The 16,719-nt window shown below is 54.4% G+C and overlaps 5 protein-coding genes across 5 annotated transcripts; 2 read left to right on the forward strand and 3 right to left on the reverse strand.

Annotated features, from left to right (window-relative positions):
• Nucleotides 1-1,130: 1,130 nt before the first annotated feature.
• Nucleotides 1,131-2,866, reverse strand: C8A04DRAFT_33231 (uncharacterized protein; the record flags this gene model as incomplete). The annotated part of the gene is made up of 3 exons (XM_062782380.1): nucleotides 1,131-1,826; nucleotides 1,893-2,749; nucleotides 2,842-2,866. The coding sequence occupies 3 exons, from the start codon at nucleotides 2,864-2,866 to the stop codon at nucleotides 1,131-1,133; spliced, it is 1,578 nt and encodes a 525-aa protein (XP_062632663.1).
• A 641-nt stretch (nucleotides 2,867-3,507) lies between these two features.
• C8A04DRAFT_33232 (uncharacterized protein) lies at nucleotides 3,508-5,757 on the forward strand (the record flags this gene model as incomplete). The annotated part of the gene is made up of 2 exons (XM_062782381.1): nucleotides 3,508-4,876; nucleotides 5,030-5,757. 2 exons carry the CDS (start codon nucleotides 3,508-3,510, stop codon nucleotides 5,755-5,757), a joined length of 2,097 nt encoding a protein of 698 aa, XP_062632664.1.
• Nucleotides 5,758-8,330: 2,573 nt separating this feature from the next.
• C8A04DRAFT_40841 (Longin-like domain-containing protein) lies at nucleotides 8,331-9,130 on the reverse strand (the record flags this gene model as incomplete). Its single annotated transcript, XM_062785079.1, has 4 exons — nucleotides 8,331-8,450; nucleotides 8,515-8,804; nucleotides 8,878-9,043; nucleotides 9,110-9,130. The coding sequence occupies 4 exons, from the start codon at nucleotides 9,128-9,130 to the stop codon at nucleotides 8,331-8,333; spliced, it is 597 nt and encodes a 198-aa protein (XP_062632665.1).
• A 1,799-nt stretch (nucleotides 9,131-10,929) lies between these two features.
• On the forward strand, nucleotides 10,930-11,880 carry C8A04DRAFT_33234 (uncharacterized protein; the record flags this gene model as incomplete). Its single annotated transcript, XM_062782382.1, has 2 exons — nucleotides 10,930-11,409; nucleotides 11,473-11,880. 2 exons carry the CDS (start codon nucleotides 10,930-10,932, stop codon nucleotides 11,878-11,880), a joined length of 888 nt encoding a protein of 295 aa, XP_062632666.1.
• A 1,899-nt stretch (nucleotides 11,881-13,779) lies between these two features.
• Nucleotides 13,780-15,210, reverse strand: C8A04DRAFT_40843 (GNS1/SUR4 family-domain-containing protein; the record flags this gene model as incomplete). The annotated part of the gene is made up of 2 exons (XM_062785080.1): nucleotides 13,780-14,385; nucleotides 14,446-15,210. 2 exons carry the CDS (start codon nucleotides 15,208-15,210, stop codon nucleotides 13,780-13,782), a joined length of 1,371 nt encoding a protein of 456 aa, XP_062632667.1.
• Between the last annotated feature and the right edge of the window lie 1,509 nt (nucleotides 15,211-16,719).

Below are 16,719 nucleotides of genomic sequence, written 5' to 3' on the forward strand. Positions count from 1 at the left end.
GTGCCCAACAGGCCTCTAAGTGGGTTTTGGAGCGAGGACCGGCCCACCAGAGAACGAAGCATGCAGTTGGTGATGTCCAACGGCCAAACAGTGTGATTGACTCAACAAGACACAGGCAAAGGCACGAAAAAAAAAGAAGAAAAAAACGTGCACAATGCAGCTAAAATGCACTCTGAGTGGCGTCCCTATAATTCAAACGCCACCATGCCGCTGGCCACCTTCGTGCTGTAAACGAGTCAGACGCCATTCTTCCTCCCATGCGCTCGAGACACGGCAAACAGGGGACTAGATTCGAGCAGAAGAAGCTCACCGCCCAGGGTTGACTGCAGCTTCCCGGGTGGCCAAGCTTGCAACGTTCTGGTGTTTGCCTCCAACGGCATGCAGCGGTTGTGTCACAGCGAGAGGTCAGCTCGCCTGTCCTGTCCCCTTCTTTTCTGAGAAAGCTGAGCGATGTGTGGGCTGCTGAGTGCTGACTGTTGGCGGGCGGCCTGTCGAATGATGGATGATATTGGCGGGGGTTCAATGAAACCCCGGGAGCCACTCCCGGGCTTGTCTGTCGCTAAACGTCCCAAAACATCCCACCATAGGAAGCTTTGGCCGAGCGATGGTCTTCGCTGGGCCGGCAATCGACAGCTGCTCAGAAACGACCAATCGTAATCTTAGATCTACAAAATGAAGCGTCTTTTGTAGTTGGGGCGCCAGGGCGGTGACTTTGGGGGCCGAATCCCCCCTGCTCCAAGGAAAGAAAAAACAAAGAAGAGACGAAGGATCCGGATAACGAGCCGTCTGCGGGGTTCGCACTCCTCCCGTTCAGATGGATGGGTTGCCAAACAATGGAATTTTTTCTTGATGCTCACTCAGTCCTTGCCAAACGAGACAGGACTTGCATATGTGGACATGCAACATAGCCCGGAGATTGATGAGGGCTGAAAAGTTGAACCAATTGCTGTGGGCCCTTGTTCCCGACCGAGCTTTTCTTTTGCTTCGACGCCATCAGATTCAGACGGGCCCCTTTTCTTGCTTGCCGCCCTCGCCGCGAGTATCAAAATTGACCCCGGGAAGGGGGGAGGGGAATGTGGGGAGTGAAAAACGGCGTGGCGGATTAAAAAATCACAGAAACCCTCTGGATCCTACCGCTTGAACACAAATGTATCCTCCATCTCGCTGTAGTCGTCGTCCTCGTCGAGGTCTGGTACCTCAGGTTTAGTCCTTGAAGCCGGTACTAAGTCTAGGGGTGACTCGTCGCGTTCTTTACACTCCTCTGAGAATGAGTGACGCCGAGATGGTCCGTAGTCCCCCCACGGCGGCGGACCTTGGTCCGTTTCGCCAAGCCAGGCCAGTACATAATTTTGGGCATCTGAGAAGAAAACAGAAGGGCGGGTTGACGTCTCAGCTCCAAGCCATTGGACGCGCAGTTTCCCACCTGCCTTAGCGCCGGGCAAGTGCCGGGCAAAGTCGAGAGACCGGGGCCCTTCGGAGAGAGGATCCCAGACGAAGATCAAACCATTGTATTGGTCTCCCTCGCACCTGACAAGCAGGGTTTCCGCGATACGCGGGTGCCACGAAAGCCCAGCCACATTCCCGTTGAAGAGGAGGACTGCCCGGAGCTCTGCGGCTTGTACGTCCCAAATCCAAACGGTGCTGGGGGAGTCGTCTTGCCTCGTGGCGACAAGGGCCGAAGAAGGGTCGAATAGTAAAGAGGCGCATCCGGACACCGGCTCCGAATTATCCCTTAGGGCGGGTGCCGGCGAGATGGCGTGTGCCGTCCGTAAAAAAGTGTGGATGGCGGGCCCTGTGTGAGAGGCGGTGATTTGTTCCTGCCATATCTATCATAAAACGCAGTTAGCCATCATGGTAGATTAACCCTCACGGTTTAGTACACCTTGACTGACCTGGAGGGTATCCTTAGGCATGAGCGTTTTGGGGTGTCGGAGCCTCATTGTCTCTGTCACAGATGCCATGCTCAGGACGCAGACGGACCGGCTGAAATCACCAACGGCGAGATAACGGGCGTCTACAGAAAACTCGACCGACCGGGCGCCAGCCCCCATGGCGTAATCTCGGTCTTCGGGAAGTGGGTTGGCGGGCCCAGACCACGACTTGAAAACGTGCCCGTCGGATGTGTAGAAGAAGATTTTGTGCCCATGGGCCGGCGAGTCCCATAATACCAGCCACCTGCCGTCAGGGCTCCATGCCAGTGCTTGGGCATCGATGGTGTCGGGTGCCCATGACCTTTGCAGCTCTCTCGACGGGTAGCTGTGTATGCTCACCATGTCCTTACCCGACGACCTTGTCAGAAGGGCGAGGTGACGTGTATCGGGTCGGATTGAAAAGCATTTCGACGCGGTCGACGAAGAGAAGACCTTGGGGCTGCCGATCTCTATCGCCTTGGAGGTGGTGAGATCAAAGACGGAGAATTTGAGTCCAAATGAGGATATGACGCAAATTTCAACGTCCGAAGCCCCAAAGCCAATATACGCCGGTTTAGTTCCTGCTGTAACAAAATTCCGGATGGTCGCGCTGAAGCTGTCGTCCAGCGCAGACACGACACGGATACGCTCCCGGTCGGCGACAAGTAATAGACGCGATGATGGCGACCATTGGAAGCTCAGAACAGGGCCTGCAAAGTCCTGGCCGAGTTTGGCCACGTTGATGATACCGAATCCCGCAACGGCCCGGACATTGATCACCGATCCGAAGACCGTCGCGACATAATTGCCATCTGGGCTCGGGAGGGAATGGGGCGAAGCTGTTGGTTTGTCAATATTGCGGATGATGGCAGCAAAGTCCAGACGGTTTGCACCCTCACTGAAAACCCCAGATTCGTAAAGGGGCACGTACACTTCAGCGCCGGAGAAAATCGCATCGCGAGTGCTGGGGGGACCGAGCTACGGAGTGCACAAGTAAGCCAGAAAAGGTGAGGAAAGCAGGGGAAGAAGTTATCAGGTTCTTCATGCTTAATTTCCAGTTCAGGAAAGACGATCTGCCGTATTGCTCTTGCCTGTGTTATCCCGACCCGGTGAGCTGCTGGGTTGTTCTTGCCTGATACTACCAGATACGGTCTGTGCGTGCAAACAAAACAATGGGGAAAGGAAACAAAGTCGAGTGGGTCCAGAGGGCGTCGGGTGGGCGTTCGCCGACTTCCGAGCCGTTCCAAGGGCCAAGAAATGCCCCGCTCTTCCCGAATCCCGCCTCTGGCCGCGGAGAACCTCCCGCAGCTCGCCGAGCTCGCCTCAATTGCTGAGTCACCTCTCCATTTGATTTCGTATTTCCAATGCGGAAGGACAAGGCAATTAGAAAATCCGCCAAAAATTCACAGTCACCTTCAACCGTGATATGACTCGACCCCTTAGGCCCGCCTGGCCTCCAGAATTCATCAATATCTCCACGTTCCACGACATGCGCTGCCACGCTCGCCGGTTCCACGACCTCCATCACGAAGGCTGAAGTGCTAAAAACTGCTAGGATTTCGGGACAAGAAGTGCGAAAGCGTGCTGAGCCGAGATCATGGCGGCGACTTTGCGCTGTGCCGCCCGCCGTATGCGGGTCGGCGCGTTGCAGGTGGCGCCAACACCTTGGATGGCCTCGTGTCAAACAAGGAGGGGCATAGCTTCCGGGGCTGTCGCAACTCACATACCCGAGCCGGTAACGCCACCACCTCCACGGAGTCTATCGACACCTTTAGCCGAAACTCCCGGCCGCGGGGACGGCCCGGCACCGGCACCTCCGGTTATCACCCCGCGCCGAGACCGCATCCGGGACGCCAAGCCGTTCTCCGAGTTCTTGACCGATACCTTTCACCGGCAACACGACTACCTGCGCATCTCAGTCACGGAACGGTGCAACTTGCGGTGTCTGTACTGTATGCCTGAGGAGGGCGTGCCACTTTCACCATCCCGCGAGCTCTTGACCACGCCGGAGATCGTGATGCTCTCCTCGCTCTTCGTGTCACAGGGCGTTACCAAAATCCGGCTGACGGGCGGGGAACCGACGGTACGACGAGATATTGTGCCCCTGATGCAGCAGATTGGGGCGTTGCGAAGCCATGGCCTACGCGAGTTGTGTTTAACCACCAACGGACTCTCGTTGCACCGCAAGCTGGAGCCCATGGTCGAAGCCGGCCTGACGGGCGTTAACCTCTCGCTCGACACACTGGACCCCTGGCAGTTTCAGTTGATGACGCGGCGGGCAGGATTCAGCGCAGTTCAAAAGACCATCGACCGCATTTTTGAGCTGAACCGCGCCGGCGCGGGGATAAAGTTCAAGATCAACTGCGTTGTTATGCGTGGGCTGAACGACCGCGAGATTCTACCATTTGTGGACCTAACGCGGGACAAGGACGTCGAGGTGCGCTTCATCGAGTATATGCCTTTCGACGGTAACAAGTGGAGCGAAGGCAAGATGTTTAACTACCAAGAAATGCTGGACCTTATCCGTACCCGATACCCAGACCTGGAGAGGGTCACCGGCCACAAAAACGACACAAGCAAGACCTTCCAAGTGCCCGGGTTTGCGGGCAAGCTTGGATTTATCACGAGCATGACGCACAACTTCTGCGGAACATGCAACAGACTTCGTATCACCAGCGACGGAAATTTGAAGGTGTGTCTATTTGGAAATGCCGAAGTCTCGCTGCGAGACATCGTCCGCCAGGTGAACGGCGGCGAACCCATCGACGAAGCGGCTTTCAAGTCGCTGGAGCAAGCTGCAAGGGAACGATTAGGGGATATCAGCAGCGCAGACTCTGAGGCGCTAGTGTTACCCAACTCGGAAGAACTACTGAACGTCATCGGCTCGGCCGTGAAGAGAAAGAAGGAGAAGCACGCGGGCATCGGGGAGCTGGAACACATGAAGAACCGGCCAATGATCTTGATTGGTGGGTGATGTCCCCCCAATTTCAGCATATCTGGCGCATTGTTTGGCGTTGAGGCATAGTTTGGAGCTATTTGTTGGGCATACTACAACTTGTTTAAGGGCATTGGAGTCTTGCATAGCATGTACGAGCATCGTAGCTAAATAGGAATTGTAGATACACCTTCGTCGTCGCGGACACGTTCTACGAGACCCCCATGGCGGCATCTAGCCGGCCTCTCCGCTCCCACACTCCCTCGCAACATTCCCAGTTTCATGCTCTCCTCACAAGACGCCGTTGCCCAACAATCTGCTATCCGCCTCTTCTCAACCACCTCCACCCGATCGTTGGAAAACAAGGATGACAACTCCGGGTCCGGCACACCCAAACTCACACATGTCACGGCATCGGGCACAGCCCACATGGTTTCGATCTCTGACAAGACACCAACCAAACGCGTCGCCCGCGCAAAATGCGCCGTGCGGTTCTCCTCACCTACCGCGCTGGCACTCGTCCGCGACAATCAGATCGGCAAAGGCGACGTGCTCGGCGCGGCGCGCATCGCGGGCATCATGGCAGCCAAACGCACGCCCGCTCTGATTCCGTTATGCCATCCTATCGCGATCACGCATGCGGAGGTGGAGTTGGTGTTGAAGGAAGGAAAGGAAGGCCAGATCGATGGGAAACAAGGTGGAGATGAGATTGAGATCACGGCTACGGTTTCATGTGATGGGAAGACGGGAGTGGAGATGGAGGCGCTTACGGCCGCATCTGTGGCGGCCCTGACGGTGTATGATATGTGTAAGGCGGTGGATAAGGGGATGGTGGTGGAGGGGTTGCGGGTGGTGTTGAAGGAAGGAGGGAAGAGCGGACGGTGGGTGGAGGGCGAGAAGAAGGGAGAGTGATGGGCGGGAGAGAGGAAATGTCGTTCACGATATCGGCGCATCAGTACCTTCGACGCGCATTGGTTGAGGTTTGTTTACATGGGAAAGCAGCTTAGGGGACGGCCATATCTCTCAACTTGAGACGCTCAGGTACTCCTGGCACCAATATTCTGTCTTCCTTCAAAAAACAAACCGTCACTTTTCTTAGCCACTTTGCCATGCATGTCCTGAGTGGGCCGGCATAGCGCGGTAAATTTCAGGGTCTCGACAATGGGCCAGAAATGGATGTTGACTTCCGTCTCGAGTCCTTCGGTCTCTGATTTCACTTACTTCCAGCAAGGACCTCTTAAAAATCCCTCCTCAACAACGGGACTCGCGGGCCGTTAAATTCTTTTCGGAAAGAACCCTTTCAAAGAAGGGCCTTTCCTGGCCTCAAGCGGCTCATTCAAAAAGCGTTGTGTCGACAAACCCTTGAACTGCAACTTCGCTTCGTCTCCGTCTCTCCACTCCCGAAGCTGCATCTCGCTCGCAAAGTCGCAACCAACAACCGACGATCGGAAGCCGCACTGCTTGGAGCTCTCTGTCAGCTTAACGCCCTTCCACACCCGGATGGGGCCGGACATTACGCCGGCGCGAATGGCCCCTGTTTGTCATGACGTAACAAGAATCAAATAACCCTGGTCAAGTCTGGACAAGACACGCCGACGACAAGCGTCTCCGCCGAGAGGTGATTGTCAGCCTTTGAGAACTCCCATTTCTCTGTACAGTATGTCTTCCGGGAATCTAATGCTTCGAATGACAACACCGTCCCGTCTTCTGTCAACAACCCTTGAACAACGACTCAGGCCGAAACATTCGAGGCGGAAAGTCTCAAAGATGAGGTGGAAAGCGAAACCTCGACTCGCCCCGCCCCCAACCAATCCGGGGTCGCCGCTTCCGCGATCTGCACCTCATTGGGCAGCAAGAACCACACAGAGCCCCAGCCCACCTGTCCAATCACCAGTCGACGATAACCTTTTCTTGACGGTGGCCAATCACACCCTGGCTATTTCCTCCCACTGTGGCCAAAATGGTCGGGGGAGACCCTGGGCCATGCGGTGGTACCTCTTGGCGGAGCGAAGGACATTGAACCCTCATCCTTCGCTCAAGCCTTCACGTTGAATTCACACAACAACCCAAATGCATGACGGGGAATGTCCCGTGTTGTTGAAAGATACGAATAATGTACTGCGTAATGAGATCCGAACTGGCTCGGACTGCAACCTTGTGTGCAGAACCGACGAAGAAATTTGACCGGATTACTTCTTTGATTCAGGTGAATGTGCATAACAGAAAGAAACATTGCATTTCGGGTTGTTCACAGTCTGTCACCAACAACCTCAAGCTCCTCGCCCCTCCTCTTCCCCTCCATGCCGATTGATCCATCATTTCAGCGGAGAGATCAACAAGAGAAGACAAGAGCAAAGAAAGCCGTTGTCAACAAACTTTTCTGGTTGGCTTGTTGGTTTCGTTTTCGGGGTTGATTGTATGTCTTACCGACACATGCATGAATGACAATCCAATCGGTTCACATTCAAACGCTCGCCTCATCTCCCCGATCTCTTGTCCATCGGCGGCACAGATCGTCCCACCCACCAGAGTTGATTTCGATGATCGCTTGCGATGAGTTACTTCTAGTGGTGACATCGTGTGAATAGCTCGTGAGGGGAGAGGGGGCTAGGCACCTTTGCATGGGGAGCGCAGAAGAGGAGGGCGCTTCCTGCGGCATTTCATCTCGTCGATGCAACTCCCTTGATGGACGGATATGTACAACAGAATTACAGACAACTCTGGATGTGGGCTTTTGGTAACCTGCGATGCAACACCTTGAAATAGAATACGAATGGTACGGACTCCATGCAGACATGCGTGAAACACTGCGTAATTCCTCGTCACAGACCTCCGACAAGGTCCGTAAAAAGAATATGCACATATCGAAGTATTCATGCAGTGGGTCTCGACTTCAAGGGTTCGGTTGAGAGGACTTAGCCTCACCAACATGAACTTAGGTTGTCATCAAACAGCGACGGGATTTCTAATGAAACGACAGTTATCTACTAGCTATATCTGCCATCCGCCGCCTGCTTGTCCTTCTTAGAGCCATGTATTCAACAATGTTATATGCAAGTGAGGTATCATTATTTCGGTCAAGCCTGCTCTCCAACGATTCACTTCCCTGCCCTCATTTCAAGGTTTCTTTCTCGTTTACAGCCTCGAAATGAGTCACCAGCCATATCCAAGCGACGCACCGAACATAAAAGAGAGATGCGGTCACGTTCGTCCTTCGTTTATTGGCCGGCCAGCCCCGAATACCCCTACTCAAGCCAGGGTGATCTCTCTCTTTCCCTTCTCCGGAGAAACCGACGGTATTATCAAAACCGGGCGGCATGCCCGCTTGGTAAATGCTTAAGGGGGTCGATGATGGACGCGGAAAGAATTGAGGGTGGGAAGTCCCCAGTGTTCTAAGCCGACACATATTTCGGGTACCCGGAAGAGGTGTTCGGCGGCTCCGGCGCGGCGTCGTTCGTTTTCATGTTATCCTTCCTTCCTCCCACTTACATCAAGATGCAGCACGAGTTCTGCTTCTTGGCGGACTTGTAGAACATCTTGCTCTGAGCGCTGAGGTCGGAGGACTTGGCCACGAGGTCGTCCAGTTTCTCGCCACGTTGAAGGACCTGAAGGAGGCAGATCGTTAGTTCTCTGCGTTTGCTTCTGGAGGAAAGTCAGGGTTCATCATACGCTATCGATGGCCTTGTGCAGAACAATCTTGGTATCGTCAAGTTCCTGTTGGATCTTGGCGATGCTGCTCGCTTCGTTGGCGTCTTGGTAGTTGTTGAGGTAATCCTGTAGCGCAGGGAACGAAACGTCGCCGTCGTTCTCGGCGGCCTTGATGGTGTCGAGTGTAACCTCGGACAGGAACTGGTCCATCAGCTTCGACAGCACGCTGTGCGCAGCCAGGTGCGGGTAGTCCTTGGTAATAACCACGCCAGCGACGCCCTCGGACCGGGCGTAACAGTGGACAACGTAGTCTCCTCGATATGTCAGTCCCCGTCGATGTCTCTTTGTGTAGTCTACGCCAGCTCCATCGTGTTGACAACTCACCCTGCTCTTCCACACTCTGCCTTTGACCGGGCCCCGTCCGCTCGGCCACAGTCTTGCTGATCATCGTCATGAAGTTGCCATATTCATTTCGGGTGAAGCGCGAGAAGTCGCTGAGTTCGTGTGCGGCGCACAGCTGCAGCGCAGGCTGTTTGGTGTTGTCGAGAACCTGTCATGTCGCTGTTAGCCAGCGAGCTCTTCCTTTAAGAGTGAACATAGGATAGGACAAACATACGCCGACGTAGTAGAGCTTCATGGTGGCGGTTGTTGGATGGGATGTTGATTCGTATCTGGCAGTATTTGCGAATCGACAGAGGGACAGATTGGGCGGTGAGTGGATCGAGGGGAGTCAGGTTGTCAGAGTCGGCTAAGCCTTCGGTCTCGGGATTGTGGGGCGACTGTTGAGAGGGGCCCGGCTCGTGGTGTGTGTTGGTTATATTATTCAAGGGTTGACTGGGATTGGCGTGTTCGTAATTCTCAAAGTCGATGTTGAACTCCTTGTTAAGAATGCGCCTTGGCCGGCAGTTCTGGCTCAGAGCGGGCCAGGCGGCCAGTCAATGCGCAAAGTCACCAGTGTCTTGGTCACATGCCCGCCTGCAGGCAGCATCGGCCAAAAGCTTCCCCGCCACCGCGCTTGGCACAAAGGTCGCCAAGACACCGGCAGGCGAATATCCGCTTCCTACATTGCCCCGATAACGTCACATGTAAGCCTTTCCACCTGTTTCCACCCCGTCACATTCCCCCGTTGCGGCTTCCGCGGAGGCACCCCATTTGACCACAAGAAGCGCCTTGCAGATGGCAGACTTCGCAACATCCCTTGCTAATCGTCCCTGACAACCTGATCAGCCTCCAGATACATCGGGAATACAAGACGCCGGAGTAACAGGCGCAGAACACTGGGGGTTTTCAGAGGCGAGTTAGCAGCCGTTTGGCGACGTGCCAAACGAGGTGAGGGGTGAACGGGAAGCGACGATGACAGGGTTCGTGGTTCATGGTTCATGGGTACACTTGGGACAGTGTTACTTTGACACTCCAAAGCACGGAGCAAATGGGCAAACGCTCCGTTGCCGCGTCGTGCGCGGCCATCCGTCCAACTCTTCCCCGATACGCATCTCGATTATGTTTTAGTTCATGCCCGTCATCGCAGCGGCGCCGTGGCTAAGCGTAAAGGGACCGGATTTGGGGAAAACAGACACGTGCCTCGGATAAGTATGCTATAGTGGAAGAAGCGCTGCGAGCCTCCAGTGGCAAGCAGCCTGTCGGTCTCAGCGGGGAAAGCATGAGAGCAGTTGCCGTTCGCGACTTGACAGGGAGCAGGGTTTCACCGGCTGTGCTTTCTCCCACCCACAACGCCCTGACTCCTGGTTCCACCGCTCCTTTTGCCCAGCCCGGAAGAAGATCGGTGGGTGTTCTGGGGCTCTCCCAAGCTCGGATCCAAGGATTCCTGGAGCGCTGGACCCTTTCCCGTTCGGCTTGGCCGGTCCACCTGCAATAAGAAAAGAGAACGCCCTCGTTGTCGCCCTCGTCCTCAACCTCCGGCCGTTGTTCTGTTTTCCTCTTGAGTTTTCGAACGTTGTTTTGCTTTTCCTCTCCTCCCCCAGATTCGCGCTTGGTGCGAAAGTCAAAGCAAGCCCCGCCCCGACAATCCGCCTGCCGGCACGTTAACCCGTTTGTGGCAGTGCGGCTGCAATTCGAATTAGGGCTGTCTCGATTCGTTGTTGCCGACCGACTGGTAACTCACCCGGGATTCTTGCCACTGTTGTTTCCTTCGACCCGAACCTTAGGTTTCCTTGGCAGCCGATTCGCCTGCTTTCTGGCCAACCTAGAAGTACATATTTGAGCGATCCTAAGAAAGGATACTAAACCCTTCTTTCAATTTTCGACTCCGCTCGGTCGATTCCACCTGGTCACTCGGGGTCCAACAAAGAAGCCACACTGTCTCGGCGTGGGTGTTTCTGACCCCCACTGTCTTATCGCCGCTGTCCATAGTACTGCACTGCATCCTAGCGTATCACCAAAACCACCCTTCTCAGTTCCATGGCGACCGACTTCATAATGCCACGGGCGCCCGGAGAGCAACAAAGCCCGTACTACCCACCGGCGCACCAACAACAACGCCAACAGTTTCGCGCTCAGCAGGCTGGTTTCCACCCCACGCTCATCACAACAGCCTACCCTCCATCCACGCAGTACAACTCGCCCATCTCACCGCTTGCGACCCAAGGGAGCATCTCGCCGACCTCTTCCAAAAACTACATCACTCGCCAAATTCGGCCCTTGTACGTCCCGGCTGTGCTTCGCCCGACCCAGTTTCCGTCTAGAGAGCCTCCGCTTCGGCCATCCTCAGAAGATGGCGATGTTACACCTGAAGAAGGCCTGCGTCCCAGCAGCAGCTTCATGAGCCTTGGCGGTCTCAGCGCATTTAGTCGTTTAAGCAGACGGTCTACCGGCGACAGCTCTAAATCGACCGATAGCACTTGGAATCTTGACCAGTTCCCCGCACCGACGGGCTTACCCACTCGTCAGCACTGGAAGGTGCGTGTCCTCCCCAATGATTCATTCTCACATCACAGCCAACACTAACATGACTTCATATAGCCTGACCAGGAGTCGACGATCTGCGACGACACAGCCTGCAAGCGGCATTTCAGCTACTTTATCCGCCGTCATCACTGCCGTAAATGCGGCAATATTTTCTGCGATGACCATAGCGCTTTCGAGATCCCTCTTGACCAAGACGCCAACTTTAACCCTCGTGGCGTGCCCAGCCGTGCGTGCGGCCACTGCTACATGCAGTTCAAGGAATGGCGCATCCTTGCGACCGGCAAGTTGTCCACTAGCAGCTCGCCCGATAGTGCCCACGGTCGCCAGCTTCAGAACCAGTTCGATATTCCCTCCACCCCAGTAGCTACCTCGCCGACCGCCGCGAACATCGGACAACTACCGGTACACGCCCAGGATGCCGCGCACAGTGTGCCGAGGGATTGGAACTGGAGTACATTTTAAGTGGCGGGTTATCAAACGGTGTGAGCGACGAATCACATACTGGTGCAGTGGTGTTAGGCGACACTAGATCCATCCGAAGAATGGCCGGCAACAAATAACGACCCTATCCTCGACCGATGCAATGCACCTTTGCGGCAAAATACGACGCCCATGGATCACTTTTCTTATCTCCTTCCATTGCTTGAAGAGAAGAGGGCACATACAGGTGTTCTAGAATGGTCACAACATAGAACAATTCGCGCCCCAGAGAAACTGGGGACACCTTGGGATTTCCTAGGTTTTCCTTTATTTCCTTGTTTTCCTTGTTTCCTTTAAATCATACGGCAGGCTGGCGGCTAGATGTTTCAACTTCTCGGAGATCTGTTCTGCCCTTTGTCCTTTATTACACAAGCGGGGAACAGCGGGCGTGTCTTGGTTCCATCTATCATTTTTGAGCGTGGGCAGCAAGAAGAGGACTCGGATGAAGCGCAGAGATGATTGGAGGATATACCCGTGATGATGGGGAGAGGATATGACTCTTTCGATTTCTGGGGACGGAAGTGTCTGGCCGTTTGAACTGTTTTGTGGTTGTCTGTTTCTTGAACATTTTTTCATCATCCCTTTTTACCCCCATGGACTCGTGTTCTCTTGCTCAGTTTTGGGGGAGTGTCAACATCATGTCAGGTGTCTTGTTTTCACATTTTCGGAGCATGATTTGCATCAGACACGTTCTGTCTACAGGATTGGGCATTTGTCTAATCGGCGTGGAGCTGGCGTTGGGGTTCCCTTTCCTGCTTCTTTCCGGATCTTGCTTGACTTTTTCTCACACATAAGCACATGGGGGTATCGTGCGTACGGTTTTAATTGCTGCATACAAGAGGGGGGATAGTGTGGGACAGGCGCATAGCATGGACTCGGGTAGCATATGATGAAGAAGGGGGGATGGGTAGATAGATTTCTGATAGATGAACGTGAAGAGCGATGAGTTTCTACATTATATGAATATGGGGGTCCCTTGCCAGTGAGTGTCCGAGTCTTGTGCGACGGATCCGGGTGTGCTGCTACACTAGAGGTGAGTGAACGTGGCAGGGTGATGGGCTCGTCTACGGTTTATACGCTTGTATAGAGTACCTCCAATGACAATCCGACTTGTGACCTAAAGCACTATTTGTGGAGCTTTTCAAAACATACTTGTTCGAAACTGCCAGAGAATGGTGAGGGCGTCACGGCGTACCATACGACTTCAAACTGCGACCATACCTCCTTTTTCACCAACTTCTCTACGGTTCACTTGTTTCGGACCCTTCACATTACCAATTGTCCAGTCCACACTCGGTGATTGCTAAACTTGGGGAAGAATCTTCTGTGTGATATGCAATGGGAGCCTCAGCTACATACATGCATGGATGCCACTTCATTCCCCCTATCGGCATTCCCCCTTTCCGATTTCCTTTTCCCAAACCTTGACCTAACCAGTCCTGCCTACCCAGTTGATGACCCGCTCGCTGTAAAAATGAGAACACAAGACCAAATAATGAGATCGAAAAAGAAAACCGAAAACCGAAAATGCAATGCAATGCAACTCCCATCCTAAAGTCCTGCCTCCCTCTCCAAGATGCTTTCTTTCGCTCATAAAAGTATCCAGGATACGCTGGAAAGAGTCCTCGCTCTTCCACGCGCTGCTGGTTGTTTGACCGACTTTATGGCCAATTTAGCCAACTCCGCTCTTGCACAAGCCGTCGCGAGTTAGCTTGTAGGAATCGTGTTCCCTCTAAATCTATCCCGGGTTGCCGCAACGAGCATCTGAGATCTTTTCTTTGGCTCGCCCGAGTATCCTTAGCGTCTAGTGACTCCAGCTCTAGCCCACTACCCCTTCCCCGTTTGACAACCCATTGCTGCTCTGGGTTTCCTTCCACTGACCTAAGCCCGCCTGCTGCGCAGCACCCGGCCACTGGGAGTGGGCTGGGCATCGGTCGACTGGCTCTCAGAAATGATAGCCTCCTCGTTGCTCTCGCCATAGACCTCGCGCTCAACATTACGAGCAGCCTCCCAGCCAGCCTTCTCGGCAAGCTGAACGTTGTTGCTAAGGCGACGGGCGTCGAGTCCGGTAGTAGGGGTCCGCTTGTTCGACCTGCTGCCCGCATTGCTACGGCGGAGGTAGCTCTCGATGAAGAAGGAGACGAAAAGGTAGGTCAACGGGGCGAGGTAGAAAACGTTAAGCCAGACGGCGAAGGTCTCACCGCTCGAGGTGATGCAGGACATAGTACGGCGCGCGTAGGTGCCCTTGACGTTGCCGAACACGCTACCGGTAGCAGCAATCACGGTGTTGTTGGCCGAAGCAGAAGCGGCCGAGGCCGGCGCATCGGTCTGGGAGCTGGCGATAACAGGGATGCTGTACTTGACGAAAGAGTGAATCATGGCGCACGACGCACCGACCAGGAACTGGGTGATTTGCATGGAGGTCAAGGTGCGCTTGATGAAAACGGGTACGCGGACGTTGAAAGCAGTGACGGTATAATACGTATACTATGACGTTTGGTTAGTCTAACACATTCAAACTCGCCGAACACAGCAGAATTGGCTTACCATCAGGGCGTGGATGAACGAGTTGAAGAAGACGAAGATCCAGATAGGTACCGACATGTAGCGCATACCTGCCCACATGCACATCATGGCGCCGGCGTGGTGGTAGGTTTGCAACGTCGAGCTGTACTTGCCCTTGGCGAGGATGATGAGGGTGTCGACGACCTCGTAGAACTTGCTGAGGTAGAAGAGCCAGCCGTAGAAGGCAAGGCCCTCGTTCCACATACGACCAGCCACGAAACGGCTCGGCATTCCCTCGGCGTCCAGAACGGCCTCGGGCGAGTAGGTCTGCCACACATTCTGGCTATCGTCGAAGAAAGCGGCGTTGCCCAGACCACCCGCACCGTTGACTCGGCACAACGAGTCAACAAGGCCGGAAACTCCCTGAGGACCCAGTGGGCTGACGAGGGAGCGCCTCAGAGTGCCGAGCATACCCCACCATGTCCACGCCGAGTAAACGGCCAGGAAGACATTGTGGGCGATGACAAACCAGCGGAAGGCGAGGGTCTTGCTGATGGCCCAGGGCTTCTTGTTGGTAGACTTGTTGTAGGCGTTCAGGGCTTTGGCGGTCACGGCGTAGACCAGGGCGATGGTGATGGGGACTTTCGCGTCGAGAACGGCGTTATAGAGGTGATCTGGGATATCAACCGGAGGGGCGAATGATGTGCTGCCGGTGGGTGGTGGGGGGATGAAGCCCGAATTCGGGTTTGGGGGGAACTGAAATAGGGACGCCTGCGGCAGCGACAACGTGACTGACTCGAAGCCCATCTTGACGGTTTGGGTGTCGATGGAGGAAGCTGTGAGGTTGTCAAGAAAGAGTCAAGAAACTGGAAAGGTGGTGGTGGCTCGGTCGTTTTGCAAAGAAAAAAATAAAAAATTTCCCAACGCTTTTCCCGCCAAATAAAATATGCATGTCACACACCGGGGTCTGAGTGTGGACTCGCCTCTCGCCTCTCTTGTACTTGCAGGAACAGATCAAATGGATAAGCGGCCGAACAACGCACCTGGCTAGTGGAGAACGATAAACGCGGAGAAATGGAACGTACACTCGACTTGCAAGAAAGGAAAGCAGGCCCGATTGTTGTTCCTCCTCAAGTAGACTTGCCGAGGCAACAACTTCCTCCCCCCACTTCATCACGCCATGCTGGTTTTCGGTAACTGAGTTCGACTACATACGCTCTTCTAAGCACTTCATGGGCACAAGAAGCAATCATTAGAAACGCACTTCAAGAATAGCGGCTCTTCTGCTGCTGCTGCTGCTGTTCCACCAGAGTTCCAACAGAGCGCTCAGGAACAGTACAAGGTACCTACAAGTACATCATCTTGAACACACAGACACAGGAAGCAACACATATCACTCACAGCCGAGACGCAGACCGCCTTCACATGCCACCCCGCGGAGCCCGATAGCGCCAACGAAGCGGGCCGGTTGGCAATGAGGGGTCCCAACGTTCAGGCGCGGAGAACAAAGATCGTGGTGTTTGTGTGCTGGCGGCCCCAGCGAGATTGTAAATGGAGCCATCAAGGGCCGTCCCGAGGTGGATTTTGTTATAAAAAATCGAAATCCTTTGCGCCATCCACCAGATCGCTCCAGATAATCGGAAGTCGTACACCACATTAGCCTTTACGACTATCACATGCTTCGTTTCCAAAGACAGAATATCAGAAAAACACTCGTGATCCATGTCGAACCTCTCCGTCCCGAAAGCTGATCTGCCGGGGCAGGGGTGAAAGCTCGAATGCGCCCTCTTCCTATTGGACAATGGCGATTCAACAAAAACGAAAAACCTCGCCCCACTCCTCCCCAACAGCCTTTCAGCCAAGCGACAGAACTTGCACAACACCACTTCCGCTTCCCCGGAATCTCAAATCTTGGCGTGCGCGTTCTGGAAAATCTCATTTCCAGAGCTTGTGAGACACTCCTGTGTTGATGCTCGGCAAGTCGTCCCGCCTCGGTATCCCAAACCGCGCCGGGCGCCCCACACGAGATATTCTGACACCTTCCCCATGTGTGTACGCAGGACGGGAGTTACGGTATCCGGTCCTCAACAATTTGAGGTTTCAGCTTCGAGCGCGCATGTGATCGGGCTAAGTGGCGGGTTTTGTTACCACTTGTTGTTTCTACCGCCCACTGAGCGGCCGACGTTGCTTGCGACGGCAAACCACCGGTCACCAGCAGCCCAATGTAAAGCAGCGGCTGGGAGTCTGCTTCACCAAACCGTCAGACTGGCTTCGTCTTCGGTCAAGCAGAGGGGCCTCTTAAATCTCAGAACCGGC

This window comes from Dichotomopilus funicola, assembly GCF_033296635.1.
Source record: "Dichotomopilus funicola strain CBS 141.50 unplaced genomic scaffold C8A04scaffold_119, whole genome shotgun sequence".
NCBI classification, from domain to species: domain Eukaryota; kingdom Fungi; phylum Ascomycota; class Sordariomycetes; order Sordariales; family Chaetomiaceae; genus Dichotomopilus; species Dichotomopilus funicola.